The sequence below is a fragment of the Lutra lutra genome, chromosome 11 (assembly GCF_902655055.1).
Source record: "Lutra lutra chromosome 11, mLutLut1.2, whole genome shotgun sequence".
NCBI classification, from domain to species: Eukaryota; Metazoa; Chordata; class Mammalia; order Carnivora; family Mustelidae; genus Lutra; species Lutra lutra.
This window is the reverse complement of record NC_062288.1, coordinates 38,508,851-38,529,664: the sequence shown is the minus strand read 5'-3', so window position 1 is coordinate 38,529,664 and position 20,814 is coordinate 38,508,851. Positions and strand designations below refer to the sequence as shown.

The following is a 20,814-nucleotide window of genomic DNA, read 5'->3' as shown; positions in this document are numbered from 1 at the left end:
ATCAGTTACTTAGTTCTCCTTCTTAAAAGAGACAGCATTGATTCCTTCACAGAAAATGAAGGTTCACTAGCACTATACTCTTGACAAAATTTTTCAAGTGGGTATTTTTTGGAAGGATACTGAGAAATGCCATGAATCATTCTCCCCAACATATTTTGGGGGGAGGGTGTTCAGGGGGGCAAATGGAGTGACAAATTTCACATTGACATTTTTACAGTGTCCTTCAATAAAAACCGCAGCATAATTAAGTACAACTCAGTAAAACAGTTCAAGGAATGTGGAGGTAAATTAATATAGTGCCAATGTGCATTTTTTTTATTCTGGGTTAGAATTTAATGAAACTATAGTATTGGCTGAGTTATGTGTTCCTTGGGCTATCCTTCCCCCACATCACTTCTGTCAGCTCAACAGCAGAAAGAAAGATCAAGTTTGTAATCATTTAGAAATTGTCTCTCATTTTATTTTTCTTTTGTCTTTCACTAACCTTAGAAACCATACCTGCACACCTGGTTGTCTGCCAGTTCATGGCTTGTTAGCATCTTTTCTAGAAGTTTACCATAGGAAACAAGAAATGTACACGGTAGAATTAAGGACTTCTGCTTTGAAGGAAGGAAACTAGAAAGAACAGCCACATACACACATACATGTATTATGTGTGGATTCATGTATATATGTCTGTCTGTTGTGGAAAGGGCCCAGAAAGTGGGCCAACACAAGCCCTTTAATGTTACTTTTGTTCATGACTTCTTCCTAGCTCCCATAGACAATGGCAAGTTCAAGATGATAATGCAGTTGGAAAAGAGGGCTCTTTAGAAATGTGTCAAAGAAACTTTGGATCTATCTGGGTCTTCCGCTTTCGTCATGTTTATAGTTATTAATTCGATGTGTAATTGTCTTCTTTTATATCAGGTCGATAAAACAAAGCAAGTGTCCACCTATCAGGAAGTGATTCGAGGAGAGGGGATCTTACCTGATGGTGGAGAGTACAAACCCCCTTCTGATTCTTTGAAAAGCAGAGACTATTACACGGATTTCCTAATTACACTGGCTGTGCCCTCGGCGGTAGCACTGGTCCTTTTTCTAATACTTGCTTATATCATGTGCTGCCGACGGGAAGGAGTGTGAGTACTTTAAAACACTAATAAAAGATTACTGAGCCTACTGGATAACAACATAGAAGATTCCATTAAAAGCCAAGTTTCATTTGGTTCATAAAACACTTTATAAATTAATTGAAATTGTGTTCAAGTCAAACTACAGTACTTTTTATTCTTTTAAAATGAATTAAAATAGTTTCGAGTCTAGTAAATCAAATTAGGGGATATAATTACCTTATTCAACAATTATTAAGGCTAGATATAAATTCATGCTGGCAAAACAGTCCCAAGTATAACTGAGGCTAGCTCTTTTGGTTATATAAGCCATTTTGTGCAGAGACTATGGAGTCTATAGACATGGTAATTGCACTTTAAGTAGAGAAATTGTCTTAGTTTGATCAGAAGTGATGGTCAGAATTCTCCTTGAAATCCTTGTCAAACGGGTGACATAATCTAAATGTTTAAAAGATACGTATGTATACATATAAACCTAGGAGTAAATTAGTGAAAAAAAGAGCATAATTGGAGGAAGGAGTGTTCATTTCATGATTAGTTAGCACTTTCAGGACATCTGTGTCAATTAAAATAATCTCCCCAAATTATCTGGAAGTCAGGGCAACAAAGTGAAAGGATAAAAAATTAATAAAGCAGCAAGTAACAGATTCTTCCATTTTTTTACATGTAGCCTGATTTCATTATGTCATAGAATTTATTTCCAAGAGCTTGATGCTTAATCTCCATTTTTTTCCATTTTTCTGTGTGTTTCTCATCAGTATTCCATCTCTGTATGTGTACTCATCCAAATAATGTCATAAACCTGGTGGCAAATGCTGCCTGGATGCATTTAATGGTAACAATGTCAGCATTTCCACATCATGCAAGATCCCATGAGCATATAGTCTTAATGTTCCAAATATCAATGCTATTATTTAATTCATAAATTTTGTTTTGTTTCTAGGGAAAAGAGAAACATGCAAACACCAGAGTAAGTGTCTTCTTTCCTGTTATTTTCTTTATCATGTTTTTTCACTTCTCAGTTGCTCCTCGTGCTCCATACATGTGTGTCATGCTTTGATTTTGTCATTCGTCATCTTTCATAGTTTATTTCATAAATGTGAAAGCTGCTTTCTAAATAGAGATATCTAGGATGGGTAGAGACTAAAAATAAAAAGGGTTTGAAAACTAAGACTATGTAGATAAAAATTAAACCTAAAACTTCAGATTTAGAATATTAACTTGCCATTTATATGATGTGATTTCCCAATCTGCATTTCTATAAACCAGAGAACAGATGAAAAGGCCTTTCATACACGTTTTCCTGAATCTACAGTAATAACCTACCATAAAATGAAACTTCTGTGAGTATTGATAAATGCCCCATCAGAAGAACTATATAAAAGCTATGGTAGTTTAATCTTAATCCTAGACATTAAATAGCGTACTAGTTTGTTACTTAGGGCTATAATATTAACACAATGCTTTATAGCTTAATTTTATGCAAGACACGTTTATTTAAAACATTGGTTTACAATGTTCAGTTTTTGCTGTGTTAAAAGCATGTGAAATGTATCCCTTTCAGAGATAACCTTTAGAATGCCCAAAGTGCAATAGTATCTTATTTTAAAAAGAAAAAAATTCATAACGTTTTCAAATTTGATGACCCGTGGGGCTAATATTGGATTTTAAATATGCGTGTGTTTTATTTCTTTTCGATCTAGCATCCAGCTGGTCCATCATAGTGCTATTCAGAAATCTACCAAAGAACTTCGTGACATGTCCAAGAATAGAGAGATAGCATGGCCCCTGTCAACGCTCCCTGTGTTTCACCCTGTAACTGGGGAGATCATACCGCCTCTGCACACGGACAGTTATGAGAGCACAAACATGCCACTGATGCAGACGCAGCAGTAAGTATCCACGTGCTCCTGTCATTATTAATATGCATGAAGATACCCACTTACTTTCCATAAAGACCAGAACTTTTCATTATTGCTTTCGTTGTTTGTTTGTTTGTTTATAACTCTTAAGAGAAAATACCAAAAGGACATTGATAGTAGATTCCCAACCCCGTGGTGTTGACCCAAATACAAAACGTTACTTTCAGGAGATGCATCTTTTTTTTCTTCACTAATTGAAATAAGATGACATTCACCTTAATAGTTCAGAAATTGACACTGCTGATAAACTAACGTGTGCTCAAAGAAGAGGTAATTGTGAAAAGAAATGCATATCCTGAAGCATTACACATTGATTATTTTTTAGAGCTATAATTAGAATTATTGGGTTCTGTTAACCTATTTGTTGATATTATTACCACACATCTACTTAATGTAATTTTTTGTGCCTCAGGATAAAAGCTTTTTATGTGATTTCTTGTGATATGCTTGTATATCAAAATGAATAGTTCTAATTTTGACTCTAAGTACAATTTATTAGTGCCCACCTTTATAGTGCTGGAAGGACTATGATCAGAAAGCCTGGAAGAAGTCTTTTGTAAGGGGTATCTATGGGGGTGAGGGGTAAGGGTTGAGGAAGTTGCCCACATTATATGCCTAGAAGCTCAGTTTCAGTATAAGGGAATTGTAGGTAAAATTGCCATTTATTTTTAAGAACATGAATCGTTTCCCCCCTTATTTTAACCATATGTTAAAATGGGCTAAATTCAGTTTCCCAGTGAAGTCATAGGTTGGATTTTGAGATTCTCCTCTTTCTCATTTTACTTTTATGAATATGATGGATACAGAGAAAAATCTACCCCTCCTCACCCCATAAACTTTAGGGTATGGTATAAAGTAACCTCTTACTGATTAAAGACTTCTCTGGGAACCATAGTGGATGCAAACATTTTCCCATTGCAAATGCTTTTTTTGTAACCATGCAAAATGTATGTGGTGATTTGGAGATTAAACAATAATTAACATGAGTAGTATAGATAGTCAGACTTGATAAATTTATCCAAAATACTTCAGAAATCTAAAAGTATTGTATTTTCCTAAACTTCTCCAGCATTTACTTATTGTTGAGTAGGCTAAGATATGTGTTTGTGTGTGCATGTATGTGTAAGTAATTGATTGGAGCCTGATTGACAGTGGAGAAATTTGCATACATTATCATTTTGAGTTTTCAAAAAATTAATATTCTATCAGGGATGTGAATATTAAAGCCTCATAAAATTTAGTTGTACTGAATGGAAGGGATAGATTTCTATGTTCTTTGATGGCTAATGGGTCCTCCTAAAACCCACTTTACTAGGATTAGATACTGATGAAGAAAATTAGTAAAATTTCAAGAATAGTTTAGTAGCTCACAATTTAGCAATCTCTCCTGCTTTTCTAAATTTTTTAAAAATATCTTTTCAGTATTACAAAATTCATTGTTTATGCACCACACCCTGTGCTCCATGCAATATGTGCCCTTTTTTCTTTAGATGAAAATTTGAACAGCCTTATCATTCATTTCTAAATGGAAAGAACTTTTAAATTCTTTTAGGTTTCCATTCCGTATTGTCTATACCCAAGAGTGCTAGTGAAATGTGGGTATATAGTCCTCAAATGTTGATATATAGTCTCCAAAATGAAATGGTCAAATACACTTGAGAAGCAGTTTTTGTTTGTTTGCTTGTTTGTTTGTTTGTTTGTTTTAAAACTACAAGGGTTCTCAGAGGCCTTGAGTGTTGCTATGCTTCATGAATCCATGGAAAAAGTCCAGAAGAGGTAGCTCTTCATAACAATGCTGTCAAATTTTGCAATAGAGAAATATTCATTATAATGAGTAGGGGAACTTAAATATGTTTGTAAATCAGTAAAACTCTGTCGCTGGTGAAGTTTAAGGGAAAGAAAAAGGCTGTATCATTTAGATAAGCTTTCTAACTATATATGTTGAGAATGAAAGTCGCTCCTTAAAAAGTATTTTGATTTTCTCTTGTTAGGGTTTTGCCATGTTTCTATTTGTATACAAACACAACAAAATTTTCTATCTAGTTCACAACCAAATACATCTTCCTGGTCCTCCCATAATCCCACCAACTCTCATTATGTTGATGACATCTCTCTATTTGCAAATGCAATAGGTTATTCTATTGAACTTGTGACAGTTTGACCATATATGTATTTTTAAGTCCAGAAAACCTTCACATTATTCAGATTTCTGCTAATGGAAAAACTCCATTAACTAGCACTTCTATATAAATAGGGTAGATAGATAATTGAGGATGTGCACAATGATTATTCTGAGGCACTGCGAGATCATCAAGTACGTCTGACTCATCAGAGGAAAATTAAATTACATTCGGTGTAGTTTCAGTGTTGAGTGTATATTATCTTTCTTTTATTCTTGGAAATGGATAATATGTGCACTGTCTCTATGGTAACTCCCTATAAGCCAGAATATGTGATTAACCTCATTTTCCAACCATGCCAGATAATAGGGAAATTCATTGTATCAGGTTCGTCACAGCTGTCCTTTACGCAAATTCAGCTTTTACTCCTTACCTTAAAAGCATGGCCCTGTTTTTAAAGTTGTATTTCAGCACCAAGTATACACATACATACATACACATTTGGGTCATTTGGATTGAATTGAATCCTCCACATTAAAATGAGATATTCTATTTGACAAGGCATTAGAGTACTTGATAACCAAGTACGTGCTTGGAGAATGCTGCCTGGTATTTGTTAATTAACCCTTCCCAAAAGGGCATACATTTCACCTTCCCATATTCATGCTAACCTTACTGATTCATAAATGATTTGGCTAGCTACAGGATTGCTACAGGATTTCATGTTTATTCTTCAGACTCAACACCAGAAATATTCAGGCATAAGGACATTGGCTTCCAAGCAAGACTCAAGGACATTCAAAGCTTTCCTTCAGAGCTACGTGGAAATTTGCTCCGGTCTTTTAAACAAGTCAGTCTAGGAGGTCTAGAGAACCTTAGAAAAGTGGGAGGTAAAGGGAATTCGTAAGTTGTATGATGGGGGGCTGCGACCATTATTTGTCAGTTACATAGTAACATTTTCTTCTTGGTACGATACTTTCCAGGACTTAGACTGGCACCATACCTTAGACAGTAAAATAATATTTAATCATTTGCAGATGATAAAATTGAGGCATGGATAAGAGACAAAGCTAAATTAGGTCAAAACTGAGATTAGATTGTTTGCCTATCTTGCTATTAAGTCAAAGATAATGTAGTTATTGAACTCAGAAGGATCTCTGATCCAGGTTATAGGCAGTGGATTGAATAGGTTGTGGGAAGGGAACCTGGAGAGGGACCAGGAGATGGAGCACATGCTCAGAAGGGACAACTTCATTTTGTACAGAATTCCCTCTACATTCCAGATTGCAGAGACAATATAAACAGGCTCTTAAAATTATCATAGTATAAAAATGTAAGGTCAATTTTGTTTGATCTTTACTAATGTATTTATTAATAACTTTTATTTTGGAATGATTTTCGAGGTTCCAAGAAGTTGCAAAGATAACACAGAGTTTCCAGAGATTCCCTCACAGACTTTTCTCCCATTGCACCTTTGTCACAACTAAGAAACCAACATTGGTGCTTTACTATTAAGCAAATTTCAGATTTTTGTTTTTAATAATTTGAGATTTCACTAGTTTTTATTTTATTTTATTTTATTTTAGATTTTATTTATTTATTTGAGAGAGAGAGAGACAGCATGAGTGGGAGGGGCAGAGGAGGACAGAAAGAGAGACTCTCAAGCAGACTCCACGCTGAGTGAGTGTGGATCCTGACTCGGGGCTCGATCCCAGAACCCTGAGATCATGACCTGAGCCAAAACTAAGAGTCGGAGGCTTAACTGATTGCACCACCTAGGTGCCCTATGAGATTTCACTAGTTTTCCCCTTTATGTCCTTCTTCTGTTCCAGGATTTTTGTAGAAGACACAATAATTGGTGTATCTCCTTACCTTCCTCTGGCCTGGGCAGTTTTTAGATGTTCCTTGTTTCCCCATGACCTTGACAGCCTTGAAGAGCACTAGCCACATATTCTGTAGAATGTTCCCCATCTCCTAACACAGCCAGGCATTTTGTATCTTTACTTAATCAGTTATCTTTGCAATTCAGTGAGGATATATTACCATTAACAGTAAGAACTTTTCTCTATAGGTTGTCCCCTTATTACCATTCATTGCTAGAGATTACATTATAAAATAATTCTTTTTTCTTAATTTATTTTTTATTTTTTTGAGAGAGAGAGAGTGCATGAGCAGGGTGGGCAGGGGCAGAGGAAGAGGGAATGAGAGAATCTTAAGCAGGCTCCATGCCCAGCAGGGCTCCATCTCCGACCCTGAGAGAGTGACCTGAGTGGAAATCAAGAGTTGGACGCTCAACCAACTGAACCACCCAGGCGCCCCATAAATTCTTAAAAATAAATTTGCTTTGCCCAAAGAATCACTGTTGTGATTAAGGGTTATGTTTTATGCCAAAGATTTAACTTAAAATATATTCTTACAGATTGATGTACCTTGGAATCAAACCTTTGTAATGATTTAAATGAAGAAAATCAAATTTCAAGTCATAGAATTCTAGGTCCTAAAAGGTAGGTTGAGAGAGATCTAACCTGGTTGTTTCCAAATCAAGTTGCAGAGCACACTCACTCTCAGAGCCCTTACGACGCAGATCCCAGGGCCCTAATTCTGTGGGTTTGGAATTTGGTGGACGTGTGAGTCAGGTGGAGCAGGAAAAAGTGTTGAGAATTCCTGAACAAGATACTTGAAGGAGCTGGGTTTGAGGATTTGGGAAACCCAGTGTGGTGGTTTCTTGGGGGTTGGAGGTGGGGAAGGGATGGTTATTCACACTCCTCTACCTGGAGTTTTAAAATGGGAACAGTGGGGGCACCTGGGTGGCTCAGTGGTTAAGCCACTGCCTTCAGCTCAGGTCATGATCTCAGGATCCTGGGATCGAGCCCCGAATCGGGCTCTCTGCTCAGCAGGGAGCCTGCTTCCTCCTCTCTCTCTGTCTGCCTCTCTGCCTCCTTGTGATCTCTCTCTGTCAGATAAATAAATAAAATCTTAAAAAAAAAAATGGGAACAGTGTCTATGGATTCCTCCCTAAGAGGTATGTACAGAAGAAAAGTGTGAAAGGGGGTGGTCTGGGTGCTTGACCTAGACTGTGGGGACTATTTGTGGGTTTACTTACCGGTGTCAAGACTTTTCGCTCCTCCTTCAGCTGAATGAGGAAAATGGTGTTAGAGAAGTGAGAGATGAGTACTGACTATTACTGAATGCCAAGCCTCAAAAAATGAAAAATCATTGGGAAATTGTAATTTTGCTCTTTTACGGGAGGCATTGGCTGGAGGATTTCAGATTTTCAATTTTCTAAAAAAGAATTTATTCTAAAATTCGTGATGTATTATGTGTTTTTTTTAGGGAGTAGATCTGCCTTCTTGTCACTCTTTTCTCATACCAATATCCATATCAGTTGATTTTTCCTTAGTGGAAGGCATCTTCATAGAAGATTTTACGCAATGAATAATAGGGAAAAGTGCCCAAACATTTTCTAGAATGATTTTAATTGTCTATATGAAAATTTTCCTTATTCATTGTTCTAAACATGATACCTAATCCAGAGTAATTGGGTCTCCCTCAAAACAGGAGGTAGGTTGCGCTTAATCTTTTATAAATTAACGAATGTAAAACTAGAATCAAATCTTCTAATTAAAGATATAGTAACAAATCATTTTGGCTGTTGTCTAAAGTATTTTTCCATTTGTCTTCCCCTTGTAATAATGAAAACTAACTATGATAAAATTTCATAAATAAAAAATTAGGTTTCAATGAAAGTTAGTATCAGTTAAAGAGAATGTTTTTGGGGAGGGGACCAAGATAATGGTTTTCTGTTGACAAGAAGTGTCAAGCAGCCAAGGATATTTCAGAGCCATTGACCTTTTTTTTTTTTTTTTTTTTCATTTAATTCAGCAATGGATGCAATATCTCTTTGATGGCTTTTGGTTCTATAGGTTTGTACAGCTTCAGTTTTAAGCCATGGTAGACTTGCTTTGGGCTTTATACAAGTAGGAGAAAATAGCTGAAAGAAATAAGTGAATATCTCCTTTCTCATTTATGTTCTGTGTATGCTCTACACTGATTTCAGTGAAAATTAGGTTTTGAAATTAAAAATTATAGTGACATTTTCCAATTTCTCTGTGTCCTTCCTTCCTTAATCCAAATAATGGATGGTTCTTTACTAAAAGTAGGTAAGGGGCTCAAATTGGCATTTTGTTAGAAAAAAAAATTATAGAAAATTCAAGGGTTAGACAATATCAATTGTGCTGAAATAATTGGGAAATTCCAAAAATATACTACTCTTGTTAAATATATTCCTTATTGTTAACTGACTCCACACTAATTCAAAAGAGAAGTGTTTTGTATTATGCATAGCCAAACTAATGTCATTTATTTTCAACTCTGGCACAGATTCTGTGGCTTAATGCAAATCACTTAACCTTTCTCTGCTTTTGAGTCTTCCAGCAAGTTAGAATCTAATGTGTTGATAATCATCCACCTAACTCATAGAATTACTCTACAGGAGATCCAAGAATGTCAAATTACCGTAAAATGGTTGTACAAATAATAAATAATTGTGTCCTCCCCCCAAATCACTTATTTATTAATTTGTACATTATTACCTTTGCTTCCTTAAAAAATAAGTTTGTGCAATGACTAATTTACATAATTATCTATTTACATGCATGTAATTAATGGTAGTACAATTAGAAAATAATTAATGCTAATAATTTAGAGAACTCCGGTTTTCTTAAATCTCTTTTTCTATGTAATGTGGTTTACACATAATAATCTTTCCATTAGTCCATTAATAACATAATCATTCTAAATAGTTGTATGACTTTATAGAGGTCCTTTCGTTGAAGGATTAGTGTACCTCCATTTGAAGTCAGCCGCACTCTCCTGTGTAATTGCCTTTAGCGGTGTGTTTTCATTGAAGGTGGAAATGCTTCTTACTGTCCAGTCTGCTTGACTGCAACAGGGTCATTCCTAGGAATTGGGAGTCTCTAGTATCTCAGAAGCAGTGCTCTCATGAGGTACCTCCCTTCAATTTATCAGTGGAATTCACACTTCAAGTATGCCTATCATGGACATTTGAACCCTCTCACATGCACGGGCTCACCTGCACTTGGTTCTGAAAACAGAACCAAGTCTGCCCACCCTGGAGATGCTAGGGATGTTGCTACTCCACACATTTCTTGTCGAGCCCCCCAAAAGATAAGAAAAACAAAAGACCCTGTTAGGCTCCCAAAAGATTAAAGTCATACTGACTTGCACATACTGAATACATAGAAGCACTTTCATAGAACTCATCCATATTGCAGTTGAAGTTGCAAATAGTGCACATACATCATTGAAATAAACAGTTGGGACATGCACTGCAGGTAATTTTAAATTCCTAAACCCAAGTCATGCCATTGCTTTCTCACAGATCTCCAGATTTCTTGCTACCTTCTGTGTGGCACTTTCTCAACCAACACTTTCTCCTCAAACCTCGCCAAGCCCATTCCTGCTTATACAGTTTAGTGGTATAGTGGAGAGAAAGAAAATCAGGGGCTAGAGAAGAAATGACAGGGTGGAAATGGACTTTGATCAGTGGTTTTCAAACTGTGTTCCACAGAAGAGTAAGTTGGGCTGGCCAACGGGAGTGTGGGGGCTTCCAACTACTGGCCAAATATTGATTTTGAATTTGGTGTGTCCTTGATTTGGGGCTTTTGAAAGGCTTTCCTTGTCATCTTCAGTATTTTTGTTTTGTCAAAATGTATCGATTTAACCCATTAATCAGCTAGGTAGAGCTAGAGGTGATGGCAAAGGAATGTCTGTGTGTGTCTGTGTCTGTGTGTGTCTGTGTGGTATGTGCTTTAATAGTCTCTTAATATAGAATAGATAGGCCCACATTAGTTGTACCTGAGAAGTTAAAACAAAAACCCCCCTCCCAAATGCCCATGAAACTGCTTTTTGACTTCTGTATTAAAGATGTTTGTTTTCCCATCTTTAAATCTAGAACTTATTTCTTCTGTGGTTTATAAATTAATCTTTTTACTTCCATAATCAAAACCAGTATAAATACATCGTGTGAAGTACTGAAAGAATAAACAGGAAAATAAAAACACTCCATAATTTCACACAAGGATAAGTAGGGTTGATAGGTAATAGCAAACAAGAATGTAATTATTGGGGTGAATTATTAAGTAACTTCCTTGAATTGAATTAGAATTGATTTTGCTACTTCCTTAATAATATATTTAAAATAGAGCTGAAAGTCTAAAAAAATTACTCAGAGTCATTAACATTCCCATAGATTAATTTAAGGGTGTAAATAGTATTTAGCATATATAGCCTTCCACTTTAGATTGTTGTATTTCGAACCTAATATTTGCCTGGCTGAAATGATTCAGATCAGTGGTTTTCAAACTCTGTTTCTTGGAGGTTTCTTAGAAATGCCTTAGGGGCCAGCATGTGGGGCAAAAGAAACAAAGCAGGCGGGATTCCGGCTCCCTTGTTTCAACCCAGGCAACCTCACATTTATCTCTTTTGTACATCAAGAGTTCTGCTTAGGATTTCAATTAAAAGAAATTCCACTGCTGAAGAGAAACAAAAAAACTGAAAACTCCTGGCTTGGATCTAGCCCTACTCTGTAGCAAGGGGCTGACTCCTAGTACAGAATCTAAACTGTACTTTTTTGCAAATGAATTTTAATATTAAAATTTGAAACTAAATGAGTATGAACATTAATAAATGTATGTATTTTATGTGAATCTTTCTATCTGCAGTTGTGCATGTGTTCATTCAAAATCTATTTATTGCATGCTTACTGTTGGGGAGACTGAACAAAATAGGGGGTTCTTACTGGTAAGGCACTTTGGGGCCAAGAAACATGATGTGATGAGAAATACAACTATCTGCATGTGTATGAAACCACACTCTATGGTAACCTAGTAGGGAGGCGGTGCTTTGAGGGTGAGGAGGCTAGAACAAGTGGTACTTGAGATATTTTTAAATTAAAACAATAAGTTAAAATTTTTTTATTAACATTCCTTGTGGGATAGTTTTAAGTTACAAGAGTAACTCGTGTTCATTGTAACAAACTTTAAACTGAGTTTGCAAGCACAAATGGGAGCAGTTGGGTACAAGAGATAGTCATGGCCATGATGCCAGTGGTTCTATTTCAGACAGTCAGGGTGGGGGGAGCTCCAGGTAGGGATCCGATATACTGAATATACTGATATTCCTTAATTTTCATAAGGAAGTAATGAAATGTGTGTTGTTTGAATGACGTAATTGGAGTTGTGTCTTAGAAGATTATCTGAGAACAATGTGTACAGCTGATCATAAGGGAGCAAGAATGGAACTAAGGAAAAAATTCAGTTCAGTTGCAAAGTTCCAAGTAAGAAAGGGTGATGGCTTCAACTAACACAGGTGGGAAGAAGAGGACAGATACAAAGAGGGACTGAGGAGCATCGTCCAGAGTTCCCAAGACTGGGATGTAGGAAGGGAAGGAGGGGAGGGTCGATGATGACTTCTGCATCTTCACTAGTACAGTTGGGTGGATGGTCAGTGTCATTGCCTGGGCAGGGATAGAAGAGCATAGTTTTGGCATAATGAATGAAGATGGGTATGTATGTGTTCGGGGAGAGGGTGTGAGTGTGTTTATATGTTCTAGACCTGGATCTGAAAGTGTACATGTTCTAAGTGCAAGCCCTGGGGTCCCTGGGTTCACATCTTTATCTGCCACTTCTTAGCTATGTAGCCTTGGACCTCTAAGCCTGTTTGTAAGTTGGGAAAAATAATACCTACCTCATAGGGTTGTTGTGAGGTAGAGCATAGTGTTCAGTAGGAGCTTTCTGAATGTTATCAAATATTATTATTTATCTTCCTCAGACCTTAGGTTTCTCATGCATGAACTCTTGGTGGTAGGCTGGGTTAGATGATTTCTGGGATCTTCTTAGGTATAAAATTTTTCATTCTAGTAGGTCTGCTGCTGTCTGTTTGTATGTGTATAAACAAACACCGTTTTACTCAAAAATGTCAATCATTTCTAGGAACTTGCCACATCAGACTCAGATTCCCCAACAGCAGACTACAGGTAAGTACTAAAAGTAGTAAGTTGATATTAATGTATGAAGCTAACAGATTAAGAGACTATTACAGTACCACATAATTTATGAACCTTTAGCTGCATTGACTAAAGCAAAACAGTTGTGTCATTCCTTAATCAGAGTTAGAACCTCAGAATAATAGCTTAGATTATTGCATAGATTGGCATCAGAGTGATAAACACAGGGTAAATGATCTTAGAGCAAAAGCATCCATGGAGGTCCTGTCTAATTAAGGAAGACTGAATAAAATTCCCTTCCTTCAGCAAAGCTCCCTATTCTTCCCCTTGGTATTAAAGATTCTTAGCTTGGATGCATCCAGGATTTGTCTCAGTAAGTGAGCAGCTTGAAACTGACTCTTACAAAAGGAAACCATTGTGACTAATCACTGAGGCTTCAGGGGGATAAATGAGAAATGGTTGGCCTGGTTTTAATGCCACTTTAAAAAGCTGTTATAACGACCGGTGACAACAAGATGGCGGATGATTCTCCCTTGACTATTCTATTTCCCTAAGACTTGCTTTCTTTAAGTTTATTTCTTTCAAGTGTCCCTAAAAAATTTCCACAGCCAATTATTTCATTCATCTAGGTACCAAGTAGATAACTTATTCATGATTGTCTTCTAATTAGTGGTTGATTCCTAGTTCTAATTGCCAGGCAACCAGTAATGCCTTTTGTGGCTCTCTTGGAAAAGCAAGAGAAGTTTTAAAAATGTAAGTTGGATGTGGAATTCTGAGTGTGAATAGTGGTATTGTAGTAGGGAAGCTATTAAGTAAGTCTCTTAAAAACTTTAGGCACATAGAGAAATTTATTGGATGTTTTCATTCAAAAATTATTTTCTCTATTACTGCTTTCGGGAATTTAAGGAGATTTTCGTTTGACAACTTTTCAAAGATTTGAGGCAAGTATAATAAAATTGTTCTCCAGATTTTAATTACGAGATAATGTTTATCAGAATTTTCCCCTACAGTTTTGATCACTTGTTTTAATTAAATGCTAACATGTTTCAACAAGGGTGTTCAATATATTGATGTCGTGGTGCTACTGTGTAAGCATTCAGGAGATTGATGAAGGAACAAACTTAGTTATAAAATATCTGTTACCTAAAGAGCAAAGACAAAAAACAAATCCCTATTAGCACTAATTGCCTGGTTTTTTTGTTGTTTTTTTTGTTTTGTTTTGTTTTGTTTTTGTTTTTTTAAGAAGAAAACATTTAAAGGAATATTTCTACATTTCCTTCATTAAATTCATAAACTTCTAACTCTTCTAAGATTCCTTTCCTCTGATTCTTAATTATTTCATGCAAGGTGTGAGTAAAAGGGAGACAGTTTCTAGTAAAACAGTAAATAATTTATTTGTGTGTTTAAAAAATCCAGATTTTACTTATTGTCCCTTAGAGGAAATTTTCTAGAGGAAATAGAGGAAATCTACTAGCCTGAGTAGATGATATTAGAGAGACATATTTGATAGCGGTATAGATTTTCAGCAAGTAGACTTGTTAATGTGCTAGTTTTTAGTAATAGACAGCATTTATAACTACAAGGACAGTTTATGCTTGAGCAAATGGGGTAAGAGCCAAAGAATTTCCCTGGGGGATTTTTAGGTTGTTCCACCCAATTTTTTAGATTATTTTTCTGAAATAGATTTTGGGGAGCAGGCGTTTTTCTTGAGTCAAGGAAGCTTTGATCTCCTTTTTAGTTAATGCGATAGCCTATTACCTCCTTGTTTTCTTATATTTTTCTGTAATTTGGACCACATTATGGACTAAAGTGCACTATCTCTTCTTGGTTGTTTTCTTCTTGTCATTGTTGTTTTCGATGAGTCCCCAAAGTATCTAAGTGCTAAAGGGAGAGAGACCACCCTAGCATTTTTTTGTAATTATGATAGATTGTTGTGTTTCTGTCTCTGATAAACGTACAACCAAGTGGAGTTTTGCTTCCCAGAGAGAAGAGCTGAATGGGCAGGTTACATTCCTTATTCCCATTCTGTTTGTTTGAATGAAAAATAATTTGTTTTTCAGTTTCCAAGTTATTCTGCTCTGTATGCACATCCACGGACTTAGTGCTCTTTATCTATTTTCCTGGGTACAACAGCTTTTCCTGGTCATCCCAGTACCACAAAGAGGCACCCACATTTGAAATCATAATTTGCTCTTTCCAAGTACCTCAAAGCACTATGCGAGGTCACAGTTTTCTTTATGAAGACAATTTAAACACAGGGTTTGTCTCTTGGATACCAAGTAATTTTATTTGTAGCTACTCATATGGAATTTGCAGGAAGAGTATATTTTGAAGTTTGTTTTATTTAGTTAATTTTTTCTTTTCTTTCTTTCTTTTTTTTTTTTTTTTAATGATCACCAAAAGTTTAAGAAATAAACTAGCTGCTGGTGTTGTAATCCTGGACTTAAGCTCTCGCTGGGATAATAGAGCAGTTACAGGCCAACAATAGCACTGCCTTTTGGATGAGGCCCAAGCCATTAGGTTTGATGCCCCTTCAGGTTTTCTCATTTTCTTTGCCCTTCCAGCCCACACAATATTTTCTAAAAAGCCACGATTAAAAGGTACAGTCCTACGTCCTGCAGTCAACCCCATTCTTTTTGTTTACTGTGGGAGGAATTTTCAGACCATACCTTCTGAGAGGTACAAACCATTAACGGCTTTGGCCTAAGAAGGAAAGGACTGATTTAGAATTTTTCTTTCTTTCTTTCTTTCTTTCTTTCTTTCTTTCTTTCTTTCTTTCTTTCTTTTTTTTTTTAATACAGAGAAAGAATGTCAACATAATTCCTTTAAATTGCATTAAGAAGATAGAAAATTACTCCTTGTCATATTTTGTTTCGCTCAAAATCTAAGTGTCTGCACCCTGTCTAATTCATGCACATGTTCGTTCTTCCACACTCCAGGTAAATGGTATCCCTGAAGAAAGGAAACTGACTGAAGCAATGAATTTGTAATCAGCCAGCATAGCAGTTATATCTCATTTCTTCTCTTTTCCACTAATGCATGAGCTTTTCTGAAATATGGTGTGCATGTTGACAGTATTAAGTCTGTAGCGAATAATACAATATAACTTTCATTTTACTAATGTATTTTTTTTTGTACTTAAAGCATTTTTGACAATTTGTAAAACATTGATGACTTTATATTTGTTACAAATAAAAAGGGACCTTTAAAATAAATATTATTAATGAAGCTTAATGTTGGGTAAAATTTATTTCAGAAAATATTTGATTGCCTTCTATATTGTAGGAATCTTCTGTTGCTAGGAACAGGTTCATGTGGTCATTCTTTATTCAGTAAGATTTTATTAAGCATATTCTATAAATACAGAACATATCTATGCTCTGGGTTCCAGGTGAGCAACCCATTTAAATAATGCTGGATCCTTATGGCATGTCTCAATATGTTCTTTTATATATTCTTTCCTGGAGTGTTTTAAGGTAGACTTGGTCTTAAGGTAGACTTGGTTATGGATCTGATGATACCTTGTTTATGAAGGATGGCCTGGGCTACATAATTACTTGGTTCCATGATCAGATACTTGTTTTTATGAGCAAGCCTGGAGCTGTTACTCAAAAAGAGAATAGTTACCTGCTGTTGGTGGCATGAATTAGATCCAAACCCCTGAGCTTACCTGTAATAACACTACTTTCAGGAGTTTCCTCATACCATAGTGGTCTGCTTCATACATCGTGAATACTGTTGGTTAAAATGCAGTTATCAGACCAACTCACAGGGCTACTCTTGTTGTAGGCTAGACCAGCTAGAAAACCTTCTCCTACTCTGCTCTGGGCAGATTTCTGTGTTACTAGTTAGTCAAAGGATACACAGATGCTATGTTAATCTGATTCCAAAATCTAAAAAGACTCCTTGTTACCACTGTATGCAACAAGGTGTCTTTCACTTAGGGGTAATAATCACTTAGGGGCATTGGAACCTCTCCTCCTCCAGCTCCAATGCCAAGGACATGATAACTTAACAGAGGGTATAGGAATAAAAATATAAGATAAATCTTTAGGTTCTTTGATTTCCTAAAGATTTATCTTATGTTTTTATTCCTTCCCAAAACAAATAGAGGGTTGCCACTTGCTGTTCTTCAGGACCTAACAGCTTGAGGTTGTAAATATAATAGGTGAGGTTCAAGTCCTAGCAGGAAAGGTTGCCATGACTCCAGATGACTAGATTGTGACACAGTGGCAGAGAATTAACAAACTGTTGCTCCTTTCACTGAAATCAAGCAGGATCTGGGAAGTCCAAGTAAACAGGAACAATAATAAGTGATGCACAAATAAGGAACTAGAGATCAAGTGTTAGGAACTTTATTCATCTCTTCTCAGAAAGAGATCACTGTGAAGGTTGGAAAATGCAGTTGGAGTTAGCACTGGTTTTTGCACTGACCATATTAAGGAATTGAATGGGATAAAAATTATTAGTCAGCATCTCACAAATTGGCAATTATTGCCTTAGTCTCTGCAATTCACTCTGAAAAATGATCTTGCCTCTGACTTAATATTTTGATGGGGACTAGTGATGTTGAACATTTTTTCATGTGTCTGTCAGCCATTTGTATGTCATCTTTGGAGAAATGTCTGTTCATGTCTTCTGCCCATTACTTGACTGGATTATTTGTTTATGTGTTAAGTTTAATAAGTTCTTTATAGATCTTGGATAACAGTCCTTTATCTGAAATATCATTTGCAAGTATCTTCTCCCATTCTGTGGGTTGCCTTTTAGTTTTGTTGACTGTCTCCTTTGTTGTGCAGAAGGTTTTTATCTTGATAAAGTCCCAATAGTTCATTTTTGCCTTTGTTTCCTTTGCCTTCGGAAATATGTCTAGCAAGAATTTGCTGCAGCTGAGGTCGAAGAGGTTGCTGCCTGTGTTCTCCTCTAGGATTTTGATGGATTACTGTCTCACATTTAGGTCTTTCATCCATTTTAAGTCTATTTTTGTGTATGATGTAAGGAAATGGTCCAGTTTCATTCTTCTACATGTGGCTGGCCAATTTTCCCAACACCATTTGTTGACGAGACTGTCTTTTTTCCTTTGGATGTTCTTTTGTGCCTCATTAAAGAGTAGTTGACGATAGAGTTGAGGGTTCATTTCTGGGATCTCTATTCTATTCCATTGCTCTATGTCTCTGTTTTTGTGCCAGTACCATATTGTCTTGATGATTATAGCTTTGCAGTAGAGCTTGAAGTCTGGCATTGTGATGCCACCAACTTTGGTTTTCTTTTTCAACATTTGTCTGGCTATTCAGGATCTTTTCTGATTCCATATACATTTTGGGATTATTTATTCCAGCTCAGTGAAAAAAGTTGATGGTATTTTGACAGGGATTTCACTGAATGTGTAGATTGCTCTAGGTAGCTTGGACATTTTCACAATATTTGTTCTTCCAATCCACGAGCATGGAGTGTTCTTCCATTTTTTTTGTCTTCCTCAATTTCTTTCATGAGTGTTCTATAGTTTTCTGAGTATAATCCTTTGCCTCTTTGGCTAGGCTTATTCCTAGGTATTTTATAATTTAGGGTGCAATTATAAATGGGATTGACTCCTTAATTTCTCTTTCTTCTGTCTTGTTGTTGGTGTATAGAAATGCATCTGATTTCTGTGCATTAATTTTATATCCTCCCTTTGCTGAATTCCTGTAGGAGTTCTAACAATTTGGGGGTGGGGTCTTTTGGGTTTTCCACAGAGTTTCATGTCATCTGCAAAGAAAGAGAATTTTGGAGGGCGTGGTGAAAGGTGGGGTGAGCTTGGTGGTGGGTATTGTGGAGGGCACGTATTGCATAGAGCACTGGGTGTGGTGTACAAACAATGAATTTTGCAAATTTTAAAAAATTATAAAAATTTAAAAATTTTTTTAAAAAATGAGAGTTTGAGCTCTTTGATGATTTGGATGCCTTTTATTTCTTTTGGTGGTCTGATTGCTGAGGCTAGTACTTCTAGTACTCTGTTGAACAGTAGTGGTCATAGTGGACATCTCTGCCATGTTCCTGACCTTAGGGATAAAGCTCTCAGTTTTTCACCACTGAGAAGGATATTCATTGTGTGCTTTTCATAGATGGCTTTTATGATATTGAGGTAGGCTCCCTCTATCACTACGCTGTGAAGAGCTTTAATCCAGAAAGGATGCTGTACTTTGTCAAATGTTTTTCTGCATCTATTGAGAGGATCATATGGTTCTTGTCCTTTCTTTTATTAAAGTAGTGTATCACACTGATTTGGTGTTGAACCACCCTTGCATCCCAGGAATAAATCCCACTTGGTCTTGGTGAATAATCCATTTAATGTACTGTTGGATCCTATTGGCTAGTATCTTGGTGAGAATTTTTGCATCCATGTTCACCAGGGATATTGGTCTGTAATTCTTTTCAGTGGGGTCTTTGTCTGATTTTGGGATCAAGATAATGCTGGCCTCATAGAAAGAGTCTGCAGGTTTTCCTTGCATTTCTATTTTTTGAAACAGCTTCAGAAGAATAGGCATTAATTCTTCTTTAAATGTTGGGTATAATTCCCCTTGGGAAGCCATCTGGCCTTGGGCTCTTGTTGGGAGATTTTTGATTACTGCTTGAATTTCCTTGCTGGTTATGGATCTGTTCGGGTTTTCTATTTCTTCCTGTTTAAGTTTTGGTAGTTTATATGTTTCTGGGAATGCATCCATTTCTTCCAGATGGCCTAATTTGTTGGCATTGAGTTGCTCATATTATGTTCTTATATATTGTTTGTATTTCGTTGGTGTTAGTTGTGATCTTTCCTCTTTCAATCATGATTTTTATTTATTTAAGTCTTTTCTCTTTTCTTTTTGCTAAGTCTGGCCAGGGTTTTATCAATCTTATTAATTCTTTCAAGGAATCAGTTCCTACTTTCCTTGCTCAGTTCTACTGTTCTTTTGGTTTCTAGTTCTTTGATTTCTGCTCTAATCTTTATTAATTCTCTTCTCTTGCTGGGTTTAGGCTTTATTTGCTGTTCTTTCTCCAGATCCTTTAGGTGTAAATTAAGGTTGTATAATTGAGACCTTTCTTGTTCCTTGAGGAAGGCTTGTATTGCTATATACTTTCCTCTTAGGACCGCTTTTGCTGCATCCCAAAGATTTTGAACATTTATGTTTTCATTTTTGTTTCCATGAATTTTTAAAACTTTTAAAATTTCCTGGTTGAACCATTCATTCTTTAGTAGCATGCTCTTAAACTTCATGAAATACAATTAAAGTATAGAATGTAACTGTAAAAGTGAAAATTAAAAGAAGATTTTTTAAAAGAGTTGATAAATTGGTTGAAAAAAGAAAGAGAAAAAAATTAAATTTGAAAGACTAAAGAATTATTGGGGAAAAATCATGAATTCTATGTGCTATTTGCCCCTAGCACTGGAGTTTTGCAGTTCTCATTGATTGGTGAACTTGGTCTTGGCTGGATGTTCTTGCTGATCTTCTGGGGGAGAGGCCTATTACAATGATTCTCAAGTGTCTTTGCCTGAGGCAGAACTGTACTGCCCTTGCCAGGGGCCAGGCTAAGTAATCTGATCAGGTTTGCTCCAGGTAGCTTTTGTTCCCTGAAAGCTTTCTGTACAGCTTTGGAGGACAAGAATGAAAATGGTG

At 36.2% G+C, this 20,814-nt stretch overlaps 1 protein-coding gene across 3 annotated transcripts in view; it reads left to right on the top strand.

Annotated features, from left to right (window-relative positions):
* Window positions 1–16,414, top strand: part of SGCE (sarcoglycan epsilon) — a 67,089-nt gene extending 50,675 nt beyond the window's left edge. Inside the window, exons 7-12 of one of the 3 annotated variants that reach the window (XM_047695797.1) lie at window positions 910–1,121; window positions 2,056–2,082; window positions 2,816–3,004; window positions 13,167–13,210; window positions 14,087–14,121; window positions 16,120–16,414. In XM_047695797.1, the coding sequence (XP_047551753.1) occupies window positions 910–1,121; window positions 2,056–2,082; window positions 2,816–3,004; window positions 13,167–13,210; window positions 14,087–14,121; window positions 16,120–16,170 (558 nt within the window). In that variant the 3' untranslated portion in view covers window positions 16,171–16,414. The remainder of the gene's footprint in view (window positions 1–909; window positions 1,122–2,055; window positions 2,083–2,815; window positions 3,005–13,166; window positions 13,211–14,086; window positions 14,122–16,119) is intronic. The other 2 variants (XM_047695798.1, XM_047695799.1) reach the window with 2 other exon arrangements.
* Window positions 16,415–20,814: the final 4,400 nt, after the last annotated feature.